Here is a 25,431-nt window from a genome sequence, read left to right as displayed (position 1 = left end):
AAAGGCTTTTTATGCCACCATAGTATCATGCATCTAAGAGGCTAAATTATGTGCCAGTGTGATATTGTTGAATTTTCCACTTCAAAACTTCTCTGAATGTTAATATCACAATGAAATAGCAAGGGGCAGGACTGGAGGTAAAGAAATCATTAGGGAGTTGCTGTACTAATCTAGGTATGGGTGACCTCAACAACTGCCCAATTACCTTTAGGAGAAAATTTAAGTTCCTTATGGCATATGAAGCCAGCACAATCTGACCCTATTCCCAGCTTACCTCTCACTGGTCTTTCCCAGACCCTCTGCTCTATCATGTAGAATTATTTGCTGGTCTTGATATATGCCCTTACCTGTGTCTCGCTTACACAGTTTCTCCATCTGCACAGAATATTTCCCTTTCTCACCCACTTCCTATCTATTTCTTCGATCTCCTATTCATTCTTCAAGACCCAGCTCAGATTTCATCTCCTCCAGGAAACCTTCAATGGCACCTTGCTCTTTTTAGTCTGGAATAGATGACAATCCTCTGTGTCTCCAGAGTATCGCGTGCTACTTCTATCAGAAAACTTACTAAAATCATGTAACATGTGATATGCAAGTGATGAATCACTGGGTGATACTCCTGAAGCCAAGACTACAATGTATGTTAGTTAACTTGAGAACAAAATAGATAGATAGATAGACAGACAGAAAGAAGAAGGAAGGAAGGAAGGAAGGAAGGAAGGAAGGAAGGAAGGAAGGAAGGAAGAGAGAAAATCATGTAACACGTTTCTTGATGAGAAGACCTGGGTCGTTCATCTCTGTAACCTTAGTGGTGAGGCCAGTGTCTGGCAGGTGCTCAATAAGGGTGAAGAAGTGAATCCATGTCTCTTGTTTGCCACCATTTGACTACTGTTCTACTTATACCTACTAACAAGGTATAGAAATGAGTCCTGTTAATGGATACCATCGAAGACTCAACCCTAAAAAGAAAACCTTTGGTTGTGGAGGCAATAAAGTCTTGGAAATCATGACGGTCTACTCTAAGACCTTAAAAGGGAGTGGTGCAGCCGGTATATTCTTCTATAACCTTGAGAACAGGTAAATGACAAGTGACAAATAGAGTATCAAAGGCACCTACTTGTCCCGCTCGGCCAGGGCCTCAGTGTATTGGTCAGGATTGACCCGGTCAGTTGGTACATCTTCCCTGTCCTTGGTGACTCCCTTCAGTTTCTCCGAGAGCTCCAGGTTACACTCTTTCTCTGCTTCCACCAGAGCTGCCATCCGCGCAGCTTCATCCTTTGCTAGCCTGGATTCCTGCAAAAAGAATGAAAAGCTGAGAGGCTTTTACAAAGCCCCACCTAAGTTAGGAGCCCTAGACTGTGGACACTTGATGAGGGAAGGAAAGTAGGGACAGAAAAAGGTGAATGCCAGGAGGCAGAGCAGTAGGGCAAGAGGTGAAAGAGGCCCCGTGCGCATGGACTTTCGGAACTCCTGCTCACCTCCTGTAGAAGCTGGATCTTATTCTCCAGGAGCTCGTAAACATGCTCTGTCTCCTGCTGTCTCTCCTCAAACTGGCGCCGGAGCTCAGCTTCATTATGGCTGTTGAGATTCTCCACATCAGCCCTACAATCAAGGAGCATTAGCTAGTCAGAGCTAGTCATATAATTTAGCAAGTGGACCCGTTAAAAGTTGTTTCGATAATTCAGAGTCACACTGAAATGAAGCATTTTTCCCCTCTGCAATTATTTGTGGAATTGCTCTTTCCAACTCTTCTGGTAATCTTTCAGAACTCTAATTTTTTGTTGCTTGTCAATCAGAATATACTTGACTTTCTAGAGGCTTCATTATTGCTATTGCTTCAAGAGGAGAATCTTTCATTTGGGAGGTGGGCAGTCATCAAATGGTTCAGCATTCAACATCCGTGTTCATCTGTCCTTGGTCTCTTCCATTTAGACTGTTCTCCCAGAGTGCTTTGCTAATTCTCTGCTGTTCTTGCTGTTTGAATTTAAAGTGTTCCTACCATTTAGGTCGCTGGGACAGAATATCCATTTGGGCAGCCATAGAAATGCTCTCCTCCTTTACAGTCATTAACCCACAGACTATCCTAAATCTGGCCTGCCGATCCAGAGTTCTATCTAGTTTTCCCATGGTCCCATGCAGAGAACAGACATTTAATCTGTGGAAGCTCAGGGTTCTGGCCCAGTTTTGTTTCTCTGATGTCCTCAGGAATGAATGTCCAGGCGCTAGCATGTAGGGGGTAAGGTGTCACCGGCTTATTTATAGCTAACAACAGCTGTCCTTGGATGTCTGAGGATTAACAATTTGGAGGCAGTATCAGGTGCTGAATGATCTTAATTCCGGTTTGGTTTTATTCCTGTTTTAAGCCATTTGTTGAGAACCATGGACTGTCTTCTTGTTCTCAGGGCAGAGAACAATATTGAGCCTTCACAGGTTCATGATAAATCAAAGCTGCTCCATCCAAGCCCAGGGGTACTTTAATATTTGGCTCAGAAGGTTGTGTCTATGAAGACCAAAGGGGACTTTCCCAAGGATTATAGGATTCTTTGGTTGATAACGGACACTACTTGGCACCACTCCAGAGGCTATATTTATCTTGAGTTCCCATTTTATTATACAGATTTGGGCAAGTCGAGGGTCTTGGTTGTACAAGGGACACAACTCAAGAAAACAGCCCAAGACCTGTAAATATGCAGACCTCAAGAATCATCAATTTTTACCTTGACTTCATATTCCGTGACAAATGCAATAAACAACAGTTAACTACAATATCTTGAGAATAGAAGTTATACATTTTCTGAGTAACTCAGCAAGGACTGCCTGATTTAATAGGCGACAGCTGTTGTAAAGTCACATGGGCCTTGAACTTGAGGCCAGAAGATGTGGGCTCTGCCACTCAATTGAGAAGACTTTAACGTACCTTAGTTTTCTCATTTCTAAAAATAGGGATAATGCCACCTAATTAAAAGTTGAACTGACATAAAACATTTTTAAAAACCATTACACAAATATAAATATTTATTTCTCAATCATTGTATGTTTTCCAAGTCTATTAAGCTTACTTAATGCCTTAGTAAGTCTTTAGTAATACCAGCATCATGTATATAATTGAGTCTAGTTTTGAGTATTCTCATCTTGCTGGACTGTCATCCTACATATCAAGAAGTACTGTAAAGATAAACAATGCCAGATCAGATTGAATGTATACTAATTCCAGGATGGAATCTAAAAATTATTTTGAATAGAAATTTTAACAATACTTGTCATTTAAAACTAAGGGTTTTTTAATTATAAAAACTATAAATTATAGAAGTAACCATTTTGACAATACAAAAGTATATAAAGAATACAAAAGTATACAAAGAAAAAAAACAAGACCTCTCCCCATCAAAAACTCTAATCTCACTTCCTTGATACAAGTAATGTTAAAGAGTCTGGGATATAACCCTCCAGTTTTTTTCTATGTACAATCAGCAAACACAGGTAGACACAGAAAAGACTGCCTTTAACAAAGGGCCTTATGCCATAAACATCACCCAGTACTTTTTCCCCTTGCTTAGTCTATCAGGGACTCCCATCAAGAAAAGAATACAGAACTAAATCATTCTTTTAAATGACTGCATAATATTCCACAGTATGGTTATGTCAAAATGTCCTCAACCATTGCCCTGTTGATAGATAGCTGTTTCTAGTTTTTTTTTTGCCATTTATAAATAATGATGCAGTAAAAATACTTCTACATTTATTCTTTCATTCTCATGCTTTTATTTATGAGGGATAGGTTCCTTCTAGAGATTATTTGGTCAAAGGAAATGTGTATTTTTCACTTCATTGCCAGTGCCACATACCAAATATGTTGCCACAATTCAAACTTTCACAAGCAGTGTGTGAGAGTGCCCCATTCCCCACAAATCTATGTCAGCCCTTGATGGTACTAGCAGATTATTGAAAAGGAAGTTTATAATTTTAGGACTGGTGAATTTCCAATCTATGCAAGGCCTGTCAGATTGAGTAACAGAGAGAGCCAAAGGGAAAGAAAACACATTGTTTCAGTTCCTCAACTGGACACAGCATTCAAATGCCAGACTTAAGGTGAAGGAATTTGATTTCAAATCTACTGTTCTCAGATTAATAAACCATACTCTGAAAAGAACCAAGAGCTCAATTGGTTCAAACTGCAACTCACCATGTTTTATCTAGATGCTGTTTCTTGTCCTGGAGTTCTCGTTTCAGGCTCTCTACTTCAACCTTCAGCTCGATGTTCTGAAAAGCACACAGGCATTAATCATCATTAACTGCCACAGACCCTCTATCCTGGAACCAGGTTCCTACTTGAGTCCTGCCTTGGTTCACAGCTTCTCATTCTATCCCAGCTCTCTTCATGCCTCTTGACATAAAGGAGATTCAGACAGATCAGTATCCCAGTCAAGAATGGACTATACAGCTTCAGATTTCCCTGGAGCTACTCATCCGTTCTCCCAACCCATTCATTATTGTCCCTGGATGACGAACACCACCCAAGCCTGTTTGTTCTCTAAAGCACTGGACAACGGCATGTATATTAAAATAATTTTTTCTTGGCGGACCTGGTTGGCTCAGTTGGTAGATCACACAACTTGCAACCTCAGGGTCATGAGTTCAAGCCCCAAGTTGGGCGTGGAGTCTACTTTAAAATAATAATAATAATATAATTTTTTTATTATATAAAAAATGTCAAATTGCTATATATAGAATTATATTTAAATATAACTGGGGATTTAATTTTTTTTTTTTTTATTTTTTATTTTTTATTTTTTTTTTTTCCAACGTTTTTATTTATTTTTGGGACAGAGAGAGACAGAGCATGAATGGGGGAGGGGCAGAGAGAGAGGGAGACACAGAATCGGAAACAGGCTCCAGGCTCCGAGCCATCAGCCCAGAGCCCGACGCGGGGCTCGAACTCCCGGACCGCGAGATCGTGACCTGGCCGAAGTCGGACGCCCAACCGACTGCGCCACCCAGGCGCCCCAAAGGGGATTTAATTTTTAAAGAAATCATGCTGTGGGGTGCCTGGGTGGCTCAGTGGTTAAGCATCCAACTCTTGGTTTCGGCTCAGGTCACGATCTCACGGTTTCGTGAGTTCAAGCCTCGCATCAGGCTCTGTGCTGACAGCATGGAGCCTGCTTGGGATTCTCTCTCTCCCTCTCTCTCTCTCTCTCTGCCCCTCCCCTACTTATTCTGTCTCTCTCAAAAATAAATAAACTTTAAAAAAAATTATGTTGTGAACATTTTTGAAAACAACACCCTGCCTTTATTGTTACATTGGACTTCCATAAATTGCATTTGCTTAAGCTGAAAGGGGAATCTGATGGTAAATCTATGAAGGGGACAATTAATTTTTATTGAGGTGAAACAGCAACAAATTGTGACTTGACAGGCAGAAAAAGGAAATAAAAACATCCCAAGAGAGGTAAAGTATGAACAGAGATTTGGTGAAATGTCCATGGATTGTTCAGCTTCAGTGGCCTGGTGTCTGATGAGGAGTGGGAAAGGAGCATAGAAAATAGTTTGCAACCAGTTTGTGAAAGCCATGCTAAGAAGACTGAACAGTAGTCAGTAGAGAACAAGAACTCATCAGGGAGCTTTAGGCAAAATATTGCCATGATCGGGTCTACCTGAGGAAGGAGTTTATAGTACATGTAAAGAAGATGAGTGAATCAGGAGGCAACTGCTCAGATTAGAGACAGGGACTGTCTGGCACCAAAGAAGCACAGGGAGAAAGACTCAAAAGGCATTTCCAAGGCAGAATCCATGAGGCTTTCCTGCTTTGGGAGAGACAGGAAGGAGCAGAGACAATGCCGAGATTTCTAGCACGTGGGTGATAATGCGCACTAGTAACTAAAATAAGGAACAGTAAAAGAGGAGCAGGTGTGTAGGGGAACCTAAAGAGGGGTCTAAAAATACTAGTCAGAGATTTATTTTACTAAGGCTTAGAGCAGAGTACACAGAGATGAGTTAGTCCCTTCCCTGAATATATAGTATTAAGCAGGGAGAATTTTATCAATACTATGTGATGGACTTCATCAGATGTACCTCAGTTTTCCCACAGGTATACTGCGATTGCTTTCTTTTTTGTTGAAGATAATAATGTCTTTTCCACAGGGGACTTTGTACAGCTTCAATGGGATGAGGTACATAATGCACTTAGAATACCTAGAACTCTGCCTTGCACACAGCTGCTCAACTATCTTTGTCCCCCAGCTAACTAGTGCCAGTCAAGAGACCTCAGCCCCACCAGGAAAAGTATTTAAATCTGAAGGAAGGAAAAAATGGAATGTTAGCTACACTGGAATTAAAAGAAAAAGAAAAAAGACAAAATCTGGAGGATACAAATTCTGTTGGCTCTATCTTTTCCAAATCCTAGATAAGAAAATGGAGTCAATACTTGAATTAATTTGGCCAAAGATTCCAGGCCCCTCATTTTAAAGATAAGGAAATTGAAACTCAAAGAGTTCCTCTAAGATAAAAACAGTAATCAAATCCAGCACTCCATTTTTGCTCTAGCATTTCAGCCACAGATCAGTTCAGGAAGCATGACCAAGTTTTGCTTGATTTAGTAGAAGGTGGTAAATTATAGAATTAGGGAATGTGCCTAATGTATTAGGCAGTAAGTATAGTGGTTAAGAGCACAGGCTTTGAAGGTGATGAGGGCTTGGCAAGTCACATGCGCTCTCTAAAAGCCTCAACCTCCTCATCTATCAAGGGCGGGTGGGGGAGATCACAAGGGCACCCAACTAATTAGGATGTTAAGAACATTAAGCGAAATAATGCACAAAATGTACACTGCGCAATACATGGCATGCAGTAAGCATTCAGAAAATGTTAGCTATTATTAACCATAAAAACCAAAATTTGCCCTCTCTGACTAGGATAGCTGAAGTTCTCAACCAACCACATGTTGAACTAATGTTATGTCATGGAAAGGAAAGAAAACTATTACACCAAAGGTAGGATATCCCAGACACGTGCACACAAATCCACACCCAATCTGAACAGTCTTCACGTGAGCATTACCCTTCTGAGATAAGTAGAAAAGACAAAGGAAAAGGAGGGAAAGGAAGAAAAGAATAAAGAGGAAAGACAAAAAACAGAACTACTTCTTTAGGCTTCAGCATTACGTCTACTCAAGTCGACAATGAAGTTTATGAGGCTCATAAGGAACTGCTAAAATAGTTTCATCTCCACCAAATTAGGTCCTAAATCTTATGATCAGTGATTCCAGTGGATCAAAGCACTTTCATGGGTGTCACAAAATCGACCATGTGGAAATGCAAGTGCAGGCCAATTTCCAGCATTACGACGGTCCAACCCCTCTTCTGTAACCTCTTTCTGCAGAAAATATCCCTGTGTACTAAATCAAATTTATCCATTCTCCACTAGTAAATATTCATATGTAAATTGTCAAATTCTAAGTACAGCTGGAGTGGATCCCCAATTAACTGCATCTGCTTATTTTACCACCAAATCTTGCCAGCTCTTTGTCAAGATAACTGAAGAAATTTTTGTATTCAAGAAAGAAAGGGGTGGCTGGGGTGGGGGGTGGGTGGAAGAGACAGCCTCTTTTTTTTTTTTTTTTTTTTTTTTTTAACATGTCCCCAGAGGAGTATTCCCCCATCTAATTCAAGGGAAAGTTTCAGTGATGAAGCTAAAATTAAATGATTAGAAACAGAACTACAATAAACTTTCATTATAATGAAACCCATATTACCTACAGCTTGAGAATTGGGCTAATGATGAGTTTATAGATTAACAGTGTTTAATCAGACTTCTCTGTGTAGGCAGCTTGTTTTGTTTTGGGAAAAATCACTTGACCAGAGTCCTAACAGCAAGTGTTAAACACAGGATTCTCAAGTCATTTCCACCCTGGTGTTTATTGCAAAGTTCAACACACAACTGGGTAAAAAGCAACCAGCAGTAACCAGTTACCTGACTCTTCTCCAAGGCTTTAATTTTAACTCTACAAATTGTTCCACTGCTCATAGAACCCCAAAGTGACTATCCCTTCTAAAAACAAGATTTTCAACTTCTTGCCCCAATAGAAGCTACAGCAGAGTGAATTCTAAAATGTTATTTACAAATGAGAAATGGTTTTTTGCCTGACCAATTTAAAAAAATCTTAATGTAAAATGTTATCAATCCTTTCAGAGTTAGAGTAGTAGCATTATTACCAAATATATTAACTAGGTTAATAGTTTGTACACTATCTCCCACCAGTATTCCACAAGTCACTTTTAGAAGTGGGGAAGGGAGAAGTTTAAATTGAAAAAGTGGGGTGACAGCCAGGCAGTGTTAATGGATCTGCCCTGACTCCTGTAGACCCTTCTCCTCCACACTTAACACACTCTTAGTGTGGAAATGGACTTTAAAGTTCTCTTGGGGAATAATGAAGATGTTCAACATGTATTTCTTATACTTAGTATGCCTGCAATCCAGTTGAGAGAAGAGCTTTTAATATTAATTTAATTAATTTAAATTCTAAAGGTATTTGCTAGGGAGGTGGGTGGGAGATGGGCTAGATGGGTGATGGTTATTAAAGAGGGCACTGATGGGGTGCCTGAGTGGCTCAGTTGGCTGAGCCTCTGACTTTGACTCAGGTCATGATCCCATGGTTCATGAGTTCGAGTCCCATGTCGGGCTCTGTGCTGACAGCTCAGAGCCTGGAGCCTGCTTTGGATTCTGTGTCTCCTTTTCTTTCTGCCCTACCCCATTCGAACTCTGTGTGTCTCAAAAATAAATAAATATTAAAAAGAAAGCACTGAATGTTGTATGTAAGTGCTGAAATTACTGAATTCCGTTCCTAAAACCAATATTGTACTGTATATTGACTAACTGAAATTTATAAAAATAAATAAGCAAATAAATAAAGGTATTTTCTAAAAATACTAAGATAGGGGCGCCTGGGTGGCGCAGTCGGTTAAGCGCCCGACTTCAGCCAGGTCACGATCTCGCGGTCCGTGAGTTCGAGCCCCGCGTCAGGCTCTGGGCTGATGGCTCAGAGCCTGGAGCCTGTTTCTGATTCTGTGTCTCCCTCTCTCGCTGCCCCTCCCCCATTCATGCTCTGTCTCTCTCTGTCCCAAAAATGAATAAACGTTGAAAAAAAAATTAAAAAAAAATAATAAAATAAATAATAAAAATACTAAGATACTAAAGGTGACCAGTGATGAGGAAGTTCAGATACGGCCTAACCCAGGGAAACTTCATGGGTGAGTAACATATAGAAGGGTGAAGGTCATTGTAGATGAGGAAATATGATAGTAAGATAGAAACTGCTATATAATCCAAATGTACAAGTGCCACTCAGTAGCTGACTTATTTCAAACATATTTGATAGAGCAAAATTCTAGAATAATTAAAAAATTTCCATCAATTGATGAATAGATAAACAAAATGTGGTATACCCATACAGTAGAATGTTATTTGGTCATAAAAAGGAATGGTGCATGCTACAACATGGATGAACCTTGAAAACAATATGCTAAGTGAAAGAAGTCAGTCACAAAGAACATAACTCTGTTTATATGAAATGCCCAGAAAAGGCAAAACCACAGAGAAATAAAGAAGACTGGTGGAGGGTGGTAGACTGGGGGGAAGGGAGGAAGGGGAAAGGGGAGACAGGGGCATTGGGGAGTGATGGTTAATGAGTTGCAGTTTTTTCTGGAGTGATGAAAATATTCTAAAATTGATTGCTATGATATTTGCACAACTCTGAATAGTATAGAAACATTGATGTGTAATTGAATTGTATACATTTTAAATAGGTGAGTTGTAATGGTATGTGAATTTTATCTCTATTAAATTGTTATAAAAATGTTTCAAAAAGTCCTAGGAATTTATAATAGTTATAATTAAATGATAACCATTGCAAATAGCTTATTGCACATGCACTTAGAACAGTATCTAGCATATAGAAACATCATTACTATATCTAAATTACAAAGCAAAACTACACGATCTCCAAGCTTCTCTAACAAAGATTAGCACTGGGTATTTCAAAATCTCTTTGTAATCTCTCCCTTTTCCATGGTTACCACTCTGTGAGGTATTCCTTCCTTCTCATTGGGATCAGAGCAAATAGTCTCATTACTGGTCTCTCCAACCTCACTCTCTCCACCATTTAAATTTTTCCTAAAGCATATTTCTCATTAGTTTACTCCCTTTACTAAAAAAACTTTTAATGGTTTGTAACCACACAGCAATTAAATTTTACACAACTGAGCCTGATAACGGAATCCACTCAAAATCTGACCTTAACCTACCTATTCATCTTCTCCTATCACACTCCACCAGCCTGACTGGATCTCTCGCGCATGTCCTATGCGTTCTCATTGCCCTGTCACTGTCCCTCTTTCAGCTTCATCCTTAAATGCCATCTCCCTTGTAAAGCCTTACTTTACCCCTCATTAGAAGTCATTTCTTTATTTTTTTAAATTTATTTATTTTGAGAGAAAGAGAGAGTGTGTGTGAGAGTGAGGGAGAGGAACAGAGAGAAAGGGAGAGACAGGATCCCAAGCAGGCTCCACACAGTCAGTGCAGAGCCCCACCCAGGACTCAATCTCCCAACCCTGGGATCATGACCTGAGCCGAAATCAAGTGTTGGATGCTTAACTGACTGAGCCACCCGGGGGCCCCAAAAGTCATTTCTTATGCCTCTGGTTTTTCACATCATTCTCTTTGTATTTTAACAGTTGCACACTGTAAAAGGCTTTGTAAATCTACACATGTCTTATTTTCTGCCGTAGGGACAGAGAAAACGATGGTGCCTTGGAACTAGCCAGGTGTGCTCTTTGTTAGCTTCTGCCTTTCAGCTTTGTGATGTGGGATATGGGCTTTCAGGGCAGGCAGACCTAGAAAGGCAGAAATGCCTTTTTGCCACTTATTAGCTGGGTGACCTTTTCTGTGTAAGTTCCTTTGCCTCTTAGAACCTAATTTCCTCAGTGATAAAATGGGGTGAGAAAAATTATCTTGCGGGGCGTAGTGAGGGATAAATGAGATAACCTATGTAAAGTACCCAGCACAGTGCCTGACTCACAAAACTAGCAGTTGTGATGAACCTGAAGTCCTCCCAGGTCTTTGCACTTGGACGCATAGTAAACACATTGAATACGCAAACCAAGAGACTGCAAATGAACCAGGGACAAATGCACTCCAGGGAGAAGTGGAACGACAATGTTTGCTGGATGAATAAAAAGGTGACAGGATAATGCTGTATACTTGTGCAAAAAAACCCACTTTTTATCTGAAACCTTTAAAAGATTTTCTCTGCTCTAAACAGAACATTCTCTAAGAGGTATATTGTTAGCCCATTGGAGACAAAAGGTTACTAAAACTGAGGCATAAAGAAGAGAAAGAATTCTGAATCCAGCTTAGGATTCCAGCCTCTTCTTCTTCCTCTGCCCTCCCCACAAAAGGGCCAAACATACTACTCCTGTGCACTACACCGAGACTCAGAGATACAAATTAAGCTCTTAAAATGGACATTTGAAAGGGAAAATTGACCATGGACCAAGTATTAGATGACATTAAGGAATTACTTTTAAGCTTTTTGTGTACAATAATAATAGTGTTGCCGTTATGTTTAAAAACAAAGCTCTTATGTGTTCAAGGTATATTCTAATGTCGTTTCAGACACATTTCTAGGATGTCCCAGAGCTGCTGTAAGGAGGGGAGGACAGAGACAGCAGACTGTTGGTACCTGTTGAAGCTGGGTGGCAGGACACGTGTCCCCAGGACATGGGACAGGTACATAAGAGGTTCTCTTCATCTTTGTATATGTTAAAAAATTTTTATAATAAAATGTCAAAAGGGGCATTTTCAACATGAAAAGGTAAAATGTTCATTTTGTTTGTTTTTTGATTTTTGATTTCTGGCATTACTAAGATCACTAATAACAAAGAACATTTGGCTCCCAGGTGAAATAGATCAAGGGGGTTAACTTCCGGTTATAAAATAAGTCATAGAAATGAAAAGTACAGCATGGAGAATACCGTCAATAATATTGTAATAATGTTGTTCAATGACAGGTGCTAACTACACTTACCATGCTGAGCACTGACTAATGTACAGAATTGCTGAATCAATGTTATACACCTGAAACTAATATAACAGTGAATGTTAATTGTACTTCAATAAAAAAAATTAAATTAAAAAAGTTAAAAAATAAAATAAAACAAAAAAGCATTTGGCTCCCTATGGCAGCTCCTTTTAGCCACCAAACTTATATAGAACATTGGTGCCCTATTTCCCAAGATTGAGTGATAAAGAAAATAAACCTCCCTCTAAGTGCCTCTTAAACTTGAGAGTCTCAGAATACAAATGGATATGGGGTCATAGGGAGGAAGGAAGAAATGTAGAAATAAATTACAAACAAGACTCTATTGGAGAGGAATCCGCACCTTGCTTAACTGGTAGACTGGACGAATTCAAACTAATTCATGGTTCTCTCACTTCACCTCTTACCATTTCCAGTCTCTTCAACCCCGACATTGCCTCACTCACTCTCTTCCTCCCTCCCTCTCTGCCACTCACCTCACCCAGCTTGGACTGTACCCTTTTGGTCCAACACAGGACCAGGATGCCATCAGTGGTTCTCCAGCAGCCATTTAAAAAAAATTTTTTTTTCTTTTAACTTTTTTTTTTTTTTTTTTTTTGAGACAGAGCATGAACGGGGGAGGGGCAGACAGAGAGGGAGACACAGAATCGGAAGCAGGCTCCAGGCTCCAAGCCATCAGCCCAGAGCCCGACTTGGGGCTCGAACTCAAGGACCGCGAGATCATGACCTGAGCTGAAGTCGGACGCTCAACCAACTGAGCCACCCAGGCGGCCCTCCAGCAGCCATTTTTTCTGATAACCAGAACTCTGAGTGATGGTAGCCTATGGCAAGATAGTCTCCAAGGCTCCTTCCAGCCTCTGGTGGTACCACTCTCCTCTCCTCTAAACCAAGATCTTCTACTGATTGAGAAATCACTCCCGTGTGTGTCCTTGGGAGTCATCAAGTCTCTACCAGAGCTGCTCTCAGCCTGTGATGGCTTCTTCCCTCTTTGTAAACCTGTTCTTCACTACTGTTAGACTCTAGCATTCCCTCCTCTAGGAGATTGTCTCCAACCCCGCCAATCAGAACAAAGAGTTCCTTTCTCTTCACTCCCACTACACTTGTTTATAACTAAGAGGACTATAATTTAACACCCATACTGGGACTCTTTTCAAGGTGAAAATATTATATTTATACCATAATTATACCAGGACAACAGGCAACACTGGGACTATCCTGTACATTGGGATGCAAGGTCATCTGAAGCCTGTCTCCAGCATAGCAGTCACTTCACTCTGCCCTGATGAGTTATTTAAAATGTCCAGCTCCCCCTCTCGATTTTGATGTCTAGAAAAGTACTATGCTCTCAGTAGCTCAACTATCTGTTTTGGGGATAAACGGTTTATCACCAGTCTTGAGCTCCTACTTCACATTTTTGTTTCTGTATTTAACTTCATGCAAGCATGTGGGTGTTTCAATTAATCTTCAAGCACCTTGAGGACAGATTATGTCTTATTTTGTATCTATCACAGTTTGCTGCTGGGGTAAAAGCAGACACTGAAAGAAAGAAAGAAGCTGGACTGCACACTAGCATACATTTGTTGATAAAATCAGCAAGTAAAGTACATCCCGAAGATTAAAAGTTGCTGGAACCAAAGTTCTTCCCATTGCAGTTCTTGACCTCTAGAAGGTCTCAGTGTAGTAAGAGGTGAGCTGGGGTTGGCGGGTGAAGGAAATGGGTATCGCACCTTTGCAAGACAACAGGTTACAAGCCAGAGAGGAGAATGCTCTTCCATATAAGAGTCTTTGAGACAAAAGTAAATATGGCCAGGTCTCACTTCAAAGCAATTCTATAAACTAAAAGAATTCAAGAAGAAATAGATTAGCCGGAGGAAGAGTCTCAAAACCTTGTGAGCAGACCCTCTTATAATTTGTGATTATTCAAAGTGAAAACTAACTCTCAGTGGGTGAGTTTTATTTTAAAAGCTTCTCTTTTTTGGGGCGCCTGGGTGGTTCAGTTGGTTAAGCGTCCGACTTCAGCTCAGGTCACGATCTCGTGGTCCGTGGGTTCGAGCCCCGCATTGGGCTCTGGGCCGATGGCTCAGAGCCTGGAGCCTGCTTCCGATTCTGTGTCTCCCTCTCTCTGCCCCTCCCCCGTTCATGCTCTGTCTCTCTCTGTCTCAAAAAAAAAAAAAAAAAAAAGTTAAAAAAAAAAAAAAAGGTTCTCTTTTTTGAATCATACCCCTTCCAGGGAAAGTGTAGTTCATAAATATTTTTTTCTGCATGCAGAGTTAAATTTCTTTTCTGGACCTCACTGAAACCACTGGGGCAAAGCCATAGATCTATAAAACAGGGTGAAGTATTGAGTATTTTCTAAAATTTTTTTAATGTTTATTTTTTGAGAGTGTGAATGGTGGAGGAGCAGAGAGAGAGGGAGACAGGGGATCTGAAGCAGGGTCTGTGCTGACAGCAGAGAGCCTGATGTGATGCGGGGCTCAAACCCACAAACTGTGAGATAATGACCTGAGCTGAAGTCAGATGCTCAACCGACGGAGCCACCCAGGTGCCCCACTACTGAGTATTTTCATAAGGGTTCTATGTGTTCTGACCAAGGGACAAATGGCTGGTCCCTACTCAATCCCTAGAAACACATTTTAGTAGCTTCCAAGTGAGTTCTTTTATGGATGAAGTTTCTTTCCATTCACCCGGTTTTGTTTTTTTTTTCAACGTTTATTTATTTTTGGGACAGAGAGAGACAGAGCATGAATGGGGGAGGGGCAGAGAGAGAGGGAGACACAGAATCGGAAACAGGCTCCAGGCTCTGAGCCATCAGCCCAGAGCCCGACGCGGGGCTCGAACTCACGGACCGCGAGATCGTGACCTGGCTGAAGTCGGACGCTTAACCGACTGCGTCACCCAGGCGCCCCCCATTCACCCAGTTTTAAAGCAAAAATTGAACTCTAGTGGGTCTAAGTATTTGGTTCTGTCATTAAATAACTGTGTGGTCTTTGCCTAGTCACTCCTAAAGCTTTCTGTTTTTATACAAAGAGACTCTCCCTGTCTCCCGTAAGAATTGTAATATAGCCTGCATCCCTCGCCTTAGCTGATGTGAGACACCTAGCCAGAAAGTGTTCAAATGCAAACAGTAAAGTCCTCAGACCCCAGGGCAGAGGAAAGACTTTATCCAGAGTGCAGTCCCTGCCTTTCTACAGATTCCAGGTTCACTGTCATCCACTAGCACAGTTAAGCCCCAAATTAGACACACAGGTGGCCCCAACATGTGACAAGTGTCCTTCATTGTCAGGGAAAGGACAGTAAGGCAGTGTCCTAGCCTCAGTAACCAGAAGACTACAAGGCCAGGGCACTCTTCTGCCAGACACTGCCTTAGTGTCCAGTCCTCCAAAGAGATGGAAAAAACCAAGTGGAAAAGTTTCAGTTTATACAGTACAAAATACAAGGATCTGCATCCAAATACAAACTCCACTATTCAGGTCACTGAAGCCCTACCCATGTCAGTCTGTAGCAGAGGTGTGAAAACAACACCATTTCCTTCCTGGACCAGTTTACCTTGGTTAGACAAACACAGACATCCATATCTGAGTAGGCACTTAGGCCATGGATGGATTCTCAGGTGATCAGATATTTGGACAGACACAGCCAGGGCTCATGTGTTGGGGCATGGGAAGAGAAAAAGAGACAGAGAGACAGAGACAGAAAGGGTGCTCATTGGGCAGAGGACAGGGTAGCTGATTGTAAGCTTTGTTTATTTGTATTTTCATCTAATATTTACTGAGTATCTACTTTGGATGGGCAAGGTACTCTAATAGGCACTAGAAAGAGCAAGGCAGAGGCGATCACGGTCCTCAGGGAATTTATAGCCCATGGTGGCAATTAACCAAATGATTATAATAGAGTGTAATAAACGGAGGAGACCTAGGGGCAAGTGGCTGGCTCAGGTGGAGCATACAACTCTTGATCTCAGGTTTGTGAGTTGAGCCCCACGTTGGGGGCAGAGATTACTTAAATGTGAATTCTTAGAGATGCCTGGGTGACTCAGTCAGTTAAGCATCCAACTCTTGATTTTGGCTCAGGTCAATATCTCATGGTTGTGGGATGGAACCCCATGTCAGGCTCCACGTCGGCTCCATGCTTGGGATTCATTCATTCATTCATTCGTTCGTTCACTCTCTCTCTCTCTCTCTCTCTCTCCCTCCCCCTACCCTACCCCTCTACCACTTGCGTTCTCTCTCTCTCTCTCTCTCTGTCTCTGTCTCTGTCTCAAAAATAAAAGGGGAAGATGAGTTATGGCCATGTATGGAATGCTCCCTTTTTTGGTAGCTGTACCTGGTTGTAAGTAGCCCACTGGTCAGTTAGGGCCTATGGATATTTGGAGGTGGGTCACCTGATAGGCCTGCCTGCATTCAGCCAGGTGGTCACTGTGGGCCCTTTCTGCATTCCACTTCTCAATTCTGTTTGTCTAAAAGTGGCCTCTACATACATCACATTGTACCATACCACTACCCTAAGTACCAAGTCCTTTATTTTCCCTTGGCAGCTCTGTAGTTTCAGATTTATAGCCCTCCTTCCTGAAAGATTAGAATGAGGGAGCTGGGAAGAAGAGCAACCCAAGCTAGACTCAGCTCCAAGAATGTTTCCTGGGAGGCTAAAGCTAGGAGTTACAGGATTTGTGTATCTGCTGCTGTTTATACTTCCACCTGCATGCATTTCCATTTAGCTATCCAATGCTAGGTCTCCTCTGTTGTTGTTATTGTTGTTGTTGTTTTAAGATTGCATTTTTTTAAATATTTATTTTGAGAGAGAGTGAACATACATGCATGGGGGAGGCACAAAGAGAGAGGGGGAGAGAGAGAATCCCAAGCAGGCTCTGCACTGCCAGTGCAGAGCCCGATGTGAGGCTTGTTGCCACTAACCATGAGATCATGACCTGAGCCAAAGTAAGGTGTTTAATGGACTGAGCCACCCAGGCACCCCAAAATATCTGACATCATGTAGGTGTTCAATAAACATTAGCTTCCCCAAAGGTGGTAAGGCACCTAAAACACAGGAAGGAGAGAGAGTTCTTTTTGGCCAACCCTGAGTTTAGGAACCCAAGAAAAGACAGATGAAAATGAAGTGTCTGGATTTTGATGGTGAGTGAGCTGGTGGGGGGCGGGGCATACATGAGAAATCACTGTACCTTGTACTTATTTTTGCTGTGCACCTAAAACTGCACCAAATGATAAAGTCTATTAAAAACATGGGGGAAAATATGAGAGGTGTCTCGGGCTTGTTTTATTTAGACTCTGAGCTCAGAGGTCCCAATATACACACTGCCTTGGTGTTCACACTGATCTGTAACCTAAACCCTTCTCAGCCACCCTGTAAAAATCTTGGTGGGGTCCCAGAAGCCTGTTGATCTGGTCCAACTGAGCGCGCAAATGAGAAAATATACACATAAATACCAATGATCTCAGTGATTCTCTCCCCCTCCCAGCACATTCCTTAGCAGGATGAATCTCTCTCACTTGGCTGGAGCCTCTCTGTTCACAAATAGGCCTGGCCGGGCTTAATTTAGCAAAGTGCAGACCTCCTGCAAAAGCCAGGGGTAAGCCTGGAGGCCTGCAATCCCCAGGACACCTTGTGTGGAGACAGGAACACAGCCCCACTGAAGGGGCTGCAAGGGATACTCAGAATGATCGTTTCCCCCAGCCATTTAGGAACTGGAGCTCAGGGGAACCATCCTGTGTTTTCTTTTGACTTCTCTATGGGCAGCAGGTATAGAATTGGGATAAGTAAAAATTTACTTTGGAGTTAAAAGTATAAAAACTATATTAATTTTTCTATAGATAAATTGGTACCCAGGAAACCTATGGCCTACTAAATATTTTAAAGTTACCCGTGGCATCTAACACGATCCGACATTCATGCCCAGATTCAGCTCTCAATTTTTGGATTGTCACTTGCTTTGATCTATTCTCCAAAAAGGATAAAGCCACTTGTCGGTATTCTGCAAAGTCCAGGATGAAGTGCATTTCTCACACTGAAGCTTGCACTACACACTGGAATCGAAGTTCTAACACCTGGCAGTCACTCCCTTAGAAGCCTGGCTGTGTTCTGAAGCCAGATGCCATGATCAGGCAACTCTCCTGAAGTTATACCTCTGCTTGGGACCAGGGACACCACTTAAGACTGTGGACTCCAAGCTGTCTTGTCCAGGATGGCAACCACCAGCCACCCGCAGCTACTGAACACTTAAGATATGACTAGTTCAAAGTGAGATGTGCTGTAAGGATTTCAAAGATGTAACACACACCGGGTTGCAAAAACTAACCACAGCTGCAGAATACATAAAATCTCAATAATTTTTAAATATTGATTTTATGTTGAAATGATAATATTTCAAATATGTTATTCACATTAATTTCGTATGTTTCTTTTTACTTTTTTTGTAGTGTGGCCACTAGAAAACATGTAAAAAAATGTTTTAAGGTTTATTTACTTTTGAGAGAAAGAGAGAGACAGAGGTGTGAGCAGGGGAGGGGCAGAGAGAGGGGGAGACACAGAATCAGAAGTTAGGCTCTGAGCTGTCAGCACAGAGCCTGACGTGGGGCTCGAACTCATGAACTGCGAGATCATGACCTGAGCCGACGTCAGACACTTGACTGACTGAGCCATCCATGTGCCCCTAGAAAACTTTAAAGTACATCTTATCTTTCCATGTGCACATTTCTTAGCTCCTTCTAAATTATAAGCACTTTGTGGGTTGGATGGATCTCAAACTTCCTCTGTAGCCTCAACATAATCTTCAACAGCGCTGAGTCCGTAATGGAAACTTAGAAAGTTTGTGGATTGATTGCAAACACCTAGAAGTGGCAGATCACCCAAATCTGAGCCTCTGTGTCCTTGATTCTAAAATGTGGGTGGTGGGGCGCCTGGGTGGCGCAGTCGGTTAAGCGTCCGACTTCAGCCAGGTCACGATCTCGCGGTCCGTGAGTTCGAGCCCCGCGTCGGGCTCTGGGCTGATGGCTCAGAGCCTGGAGCCTGTTTCCGATTCTGTGTCTCCCTCTCTCTCTGCCCCTCCCCCGTTCATGCTCTGTCTCTCTCTGTCCCAAAAATAAAAATAAACGTAAAATGTGGGTGGTAGTAGAGTCCACCTCCCAGTGTTATTATGGGGAAGAGAACTTGAGAGGGAACAGGGGCTGGAGAAAGGAGGCATGGAGGAGGAGAGAGAGGGAGACACCCGTGGTTTGCATTACAATTCTGTTGGACAGTTGCTGCTCTCTAAGTTGTTAGGTAAAAGATGTACTAGTTTGAAGTACGTTGCACGAAGACATGCTCTGACCTGCGTCACAGTTAATTCTGTGGTATAAGAGCACCGCTCAGAGTTTTTATGGGGTTATGGCATTCATCAACCAACAAAATACACAAGTGACTCCAGCTAATTATAGGTGAAGCAAAACTATCTAGGGGGTGATTACAGCCGACACCAGGTGACTAAACCAAAGTCAGATCACTATTCTACCCAAAGTATGTTCAGACAGTAAACTGCAAGTGTCAGGAAGGCACAGATCCCCTGTATCTTCTCACCATTGTGTCCTCATTGCTAGCACAGTGCCCATACACAGATGATTATCAAATGAAGAGATGTTCAGAATAAAAATATAACCCACTCAAACAATTCTCACTGTCAAGAACTTCCTCTTCTTACACTTTCTTTTCTCAATTTGTTTGCTTTCTACTTCTGTCAACCCTTCCCTTGAAGAGACTGCTCAGTTCTGGGAATTTCCCCTGGAATGCTAGCTTCAGGACATCTCAGGTGGAGGAAACAGCAAACGATGGAAGGGCGGTCCCCTTTCCACCTTTTCTGTACAGATGGACTTCACCTGAAACTTCTAGGTATTTGCAGTCAATCCACAAACCTTCCAAGTTTCTATTATGGGCTCAGTGCTGTTGAGGATTATGTTGAGGCTACAGAGGAAGTTTGAGATCCATCCAACCCACAAAGTGCTTATGATTTAGAAGGAGATAAGAAATATACACATGGAAAGATAATTTCCGGCCAGGCATTAAGTAACAGATGCCAAATAATGCATCTGAAATGTAATTGTTGAGAGAGCACAGAGAGTGAAAGATGATTTCAGGCAGCTGCAATGAGGAACAAGCACCTGAGCAGATGGAATCTGAGTTGGATGCTGAAACCTGAGTACAGGGTTTGCACAAGCAGAGAAAAAGGATACAGGTAATCCAGGTGTGAACAAGGATGTGTCGGCTGGAGTTAGCACACATGAGGGGAAGTAACTGACTCCAGAAACCTGTTTGAAAATACACAGAGTGAGAATACAGCTTGCTTCCTACTTCATTAGGAAAACTGAAACAACTAGAACAAAACTCCGACAGTCCCCTATCACCACATCCATCCATTCAGCAGCATCTGAGCTCACATACCCTGTCTTTCCACTTGTGACCACAGATCAACTGTCCATGCTCCTGTCTAGAGACAAACCTCCCACCTGGCATTAGGTCTCATTCTCTCTGCTGCTCAAAAATAACATCCAGAAAGTCTCCTCTCTCTCCTCCACCAATATTTCACCTTCTACTGGAAAATTCTGTTGGTATACAAATATGTTATTTTCCATCTATCTTTTCAAAAATCTTCTATGGACCCCACACCGTTACTAGGTACTATCCTGTTTCTTTGTTCTCCTTTGCAACAAAACTCCTCAACATACTCAGTAATACTCACAGACTCCAATTCTCTCCTCCTTTGTTAAACTAATACAATCAGGCCTTTGCCTCCAAAAGTCCATCAAAAGGATTCTAATCAAGATCACAAAGGGCATTCGTGTTGTTAAATCCAAAGGTCAATTCTTAGTTATTACTTGACTCTCATCAGTGTTTCAAAAGGTTGATCTGGCCCTCTTCCCTTTCTCACTTCCTTTATTTGGCTTCCACAACTCCAGACTATCTTGGTGGAGAGTCCCACCTCGCTGGTTGCATCTTCTCCTTCTCCTTCCCCCAAACTTCCTGTCAGAGTGACCCAGGGCTTATTCTTTGGTCGTTTTCTCTTCCTCCTTGATAGGTCTCACTCCCTTGGTGATCTCACAGAAGTTTCATGGCTTTAAATACCAACTATATGCTGACACCCCCAAAATGTATATCTCCATCCCAAGCCTTTATCCAGAATATCCACAACTCCAGACTTATTGTTTTTATTTTTTTTTAATGTTTGTTTATTTTTGAGAGAGAGACAGGGCACAAGCGGGGGAAGAACAGAGAGAGAGGGAGACACAGAATCCAAAGCAGGCTCCAGGCTTTGAGCTGTCAGCATAGAGCCTGATGTGGGGCTCGAACTCACGAACTGCAAAATCATGACCTGAGCTGAAGTCGGATGCTTAACCAACTGAGCCACCCAGGCGCCCCAAGAACTCCAGACTTATATATTCAACTGCTTACTTGACATTGCCATTGGAAATGTTCAACAAATATCTCAAACACAAAAGTCCCCAATTTACTCCTCCTCTCCACCCTCAAACCTACTCTATACATAGCCTTCCCTATCTCAGTTAGGGAAACTCCATCCTTCCATTTGCTTAGGCCAAAGCCCAAGGGTCTTCCTTGATTCCTTTCCTTCTTTCACGTTCCACAGCCATCCACCTGCAATCTCATTGGTGTCTCCTTCAAAGCTTATCCCCACATCGATTGCTATTACTTTAGTCCGATCACCACCATCTCTTCTGTCAATTACTGCAGTGGCTTCTTATCACCACCCTGGCTGGTACCCTTGTCCTTCTACAGCCTATTCTCAATACCACAGCCATAATGATCTTTTCAAAAGTCAGACAGGACTGTCATTGGTCAGATCATTCCTGTGCTAAAAATCCCTTAATAGCTTCCCTTGTCACTCAGAGTAAAAGCTGAAGTCTCTAAAATGATCTACAAGGGCCACTGTGATCTATACCAGCCCATTACCTCTGGGGCCTCATCTCCCAACATTCTCACCCTTTCTCATGTTGCTTTAGCCACAGTGTTTTCTTTCTGTTCTCTGCCTGGAATATTTTCCCCCAAGTTATCTGTTTGGCTAACTTCCTCATTTCCTTCAAGTTATTGCTTAAAAATCATTTTCTGTGGCAGGGCACCTGGGTGGCTCAGTCGGTTAAGTGTCCAACTTTGGCTTGGGTCATGATCTTGCCTGCTTCAGATCCCGTCTCTCTCTTTCTCTGCCCACTTCCCCTGCTCCCCGTGCTTCTCCCTGTCTTTCATAAAGAAAAAATAAACATTAAAAAAATCATTTTAGGGGTACCTGAGTGGCTCAGCTGGTTAAGCATCCGACTTTGGCTCAGGTCATGACCTCACAGTCGATGAGTTCAAGCCCCACATCAGGCTCTGTACTGACAGCTCAGAGCCTGGAGCCTGGTTTGGATCCTGTGTCTCCCTCTCTCTCTCTCTCTGCTCTCTGCCCTCCCCTGCTCACGTTCTGTCTCTCAAAAATAAACAAACATTAAAAAAAAAAAAAGAAACCACTTTATATGGCATAGCTACTTTGGAAAATAGTTTGGCAATATAAGTTGAAATACACACTTATTATATGACCTAACAATGCCACTATTAGGTATTTACCCCGGAGAAATAAAACAAAGACTGGGACACGAATATTTCTAGCAGCTTAATTAATAATAACAACCCGTATGTTCATCAACAGGTGGATGGATTAAAAAACTGTATAATATTCATGCAGTGGAAGACTACTCAGCAATAAGACGGGATGAAGCCCTCAAAAACCTCAAAATCATGGTACATGAAGGAAGCCCTATACCAGAATCCACACTGTATTACTCCGGTTATACGAAATTCTACAATAGCAAGACTGAACTATAGACAGAAAATAGAGCAGTGGCTTCCTGCAGCCAGAGATGTGACAGGATCAGCACCCATGGGACATATAGCAACTTCCTAGGGTGATGGAAACATTTTACATCTCAATTGTGTTGTGGTTGTTGCATGGATATATATACATACATTTGTTCAAATTCACCAAACTATACACTTAATATAGTTGATTTAAACAAAAAGATAAAAGAAAACAGCAATGATAAAGGAAGTGGCAATGTAAACAGTCAAGTGCAAAGAGTAAGCAAGGAGCTTGGCACAGAGACCACCAACCATGGCCTCAGCTCAGTGCTGAGGACTGTAAATGTTGTGAGAGTAAAACCCAGTAACAAATCTTCCTCTGTTGGCCACTAACATGTCTATCTACTTCCTTTTCCACCTCTTCCCTGCAAAACAAGTGGGAAGATTAGACTCAAACATGGTTCCCCATGATCCCTGCCTCCCAGGCTTCATGCCTTTGTGGAATCCCTTCCCCTCTAGTATGGGCAGGATGCGCAACTTGCTTCTAACAAGGAGAACATGGCAAAGGTCACCACATATCACTCCTGTGACTATGTTAAGTTTTAAGGCTCTGTTTGTCAGCAGACTTGCTCTAGAGCCTCTGCTGACTTGAAGAAATATGTGGCCATGTAGGGAAAGTCCAGGTGGCAAGGACAGAGGTGGCTTCAAGGACCTGTGGGCAGCATCCAGCCAACACCCAGCAAGAAGCCAGGACCCTTGGTCCTCCCACCACAGGGAAATGAATTCTGCCAACAAGCCATGTGAGTTCAGAAGCCGAATGTTCCCTTGTGAAGCCGTCAGGTGAGAATTCGGCCTGGCCAATATCTTGGTTATAGCCTAGTGAAACCCTGAGCACAGAATTCAGCTGAGTCCTGCTTGGACTGCTGACCCACCTAAATGGTGAAATAATAAATATGTATGTGTGTTTCTAAATTTCCCAAGGGGCACCTGGGTGGCTCAGTCACTTTAGAGTCTGACTTTGACTCAGGTCATGATCTTAAGGCTTGTGAGTTTGAGCCACACATCGGATTCCCTGCTGTCAGCACAGAGCCCGCTTCATATCCTCTGTCCCCCTTCCCCCACCCCTCCCCTGCTCACCCTCTCTCAAAAATAAACATTAAAAAAATCAAATAAAAACAAATCATTTTCTAAAACTGGTCTCCCCTGACCACTTTTTGAGACTGCGACCTGCCCTCTTCTCTTAAACGTTTTGAGCCCCTTACCCTGCTCTACCTTTTTCTTTCTTTTCCCATGGGGACTTATTGTTTTCCAATATTGTACATATTTATTTATAACATTTACTGTTCATTGTCTCCTCATGGTATAATACAAATTCCATGAGGGTTAGGAATGCTAGTCTATTCTGTTCATTGATATGAACACACACACACACACACACACACACACACACACACACACACACACTCCAACCACCTCCAATAGCATCTGGAACATAGTATGTGTCCAACAAATAGTTTTAAATGAATGAGGCTTAATGCTTAGGTTTCAACTATGATGAACCTATTCTAATTGTCAGCAGAGACAGTGGACAACTAACCACTATCTGTCACAACCTGAGACATCTAAAATCTACTGTTAGGTCACCTCTGAGTCTGTTCTTCCCCAAATTAAAAATTCCAAGTCCATTGCCCTTTTCTCATAAGCCTCATTTTTCCGACTTTTAAGTTTGAATTCTTCCCCACTTCCTCTGAACGCCTGGAGCCCCATACCAGACTGCACAAGTCTGGCGGGGCACTCAGGGATAAAGACAGCCTGGCTTCTATTACATTCCACATGGCAATTTGCACCTGTTCACAAGTGAAAATGAGGTCAATGGCACCTTGTAGCGTAAATACATCAGCGAGACAATGCCACCTCTTCCTGCCTCAATCTTGGTGAAAGCCCCTATGAAAATAGATATTTTACTACAGCTCCCTCTCTTCTCTTTGGTCAGTCCTGAATACAGTGTAGAGTTATTCACTAAAAGGCATCATTTGCATTTGAAAGAGTGACTAACTTTAAATTCTGGAGAATGTGCCAAGGCCTTGCTTATTAACTGAAGAATCAGGCCTGTGTAGCTGCTGGGATACCAGGTATACTCCCTGAGGCTATTAACGGCAAATCTGGTCCTGTGAAAAATGGGACAAGATACCACCTTCCTAGAGCTATAATATGGTTCAGATCAAGATGTGTGTAAAATGCAGAGAATGGTGCCTGGCATGTAGTAAACACTAAATGGAGAGACATCCTCTTCCCTGGGACTTAAATGGGAAGCATTTAGCATTTATTTTCCATATGTATGTGTGAGTTCAGGGAGAGAGGATATGGGACAAAGAAGGACAGAACTGGCCTAAGAGTGGGGAAAATACTGATACCAGAAATGGGGCAAGACTGGGTCTAGAAACGTCTCCTGGGGATAAGTGACCTGGAAATAGAGGAGCAGTCCTCAGGCTGTTTTCCTCATGACCACTCATTTTCTT

General features: G+C 42.2%; 1 protein-coding gene across 20 annotated transcripts in view; it reads right to left on the bottom strand.

The window, feature by feature from the left end:
- LOC123598569 (phosphodiesterase 4D interacting protein) overlaps positions 1–25,431 on the bottom strand; it is a 223,381-nt gene that overhangs the window by 104,381 nt on the left and 93,569 nt on the right. For all 20 annotated transcript variants that reach the window (XM_045478847.1, XM_045478851.1, XM_045478850.1 and 17 more), the window contains exons 5-7: positions 4,184–4,260; positions 1,479–1,602; positions 1,118–1,293 (exon numbers count right to left, since the gene is read on the bottom strand). In XM_045478847.1, the coding sequence (XP_045334803.1) occupies positions 1,118–1,293; positions 1,479–1,602; positions 4,184–4,260 (377 nt within the window). The remainder of the gene's footprint in view (positions 1–1,117; positions 1,294–1,478; positions 1,603–4,183; positions 4,261–25,431) is intronic.

The sequence above is a fragment of the Leopardus geoffroyi genome, chromosome C1 (assembly GCF_018350155.1).
Source record: "Leopardus geoffroyi isolate Oge1 chromosome C1, O.geoffroyi_Oge1_pat1.0, whole genome shotgun sequence".
Classification (NCBI taxonomy): Eukaryota; Metazoa; Chordata; class Mammalia; order Carnivora; family Felidae; genus Leopardus; species Leopardus geoffroyi.
Note: the sequence above shows the minus strand (reverse complement) of the source record. Positions and strands in the feature narration are given on the sequence as shown.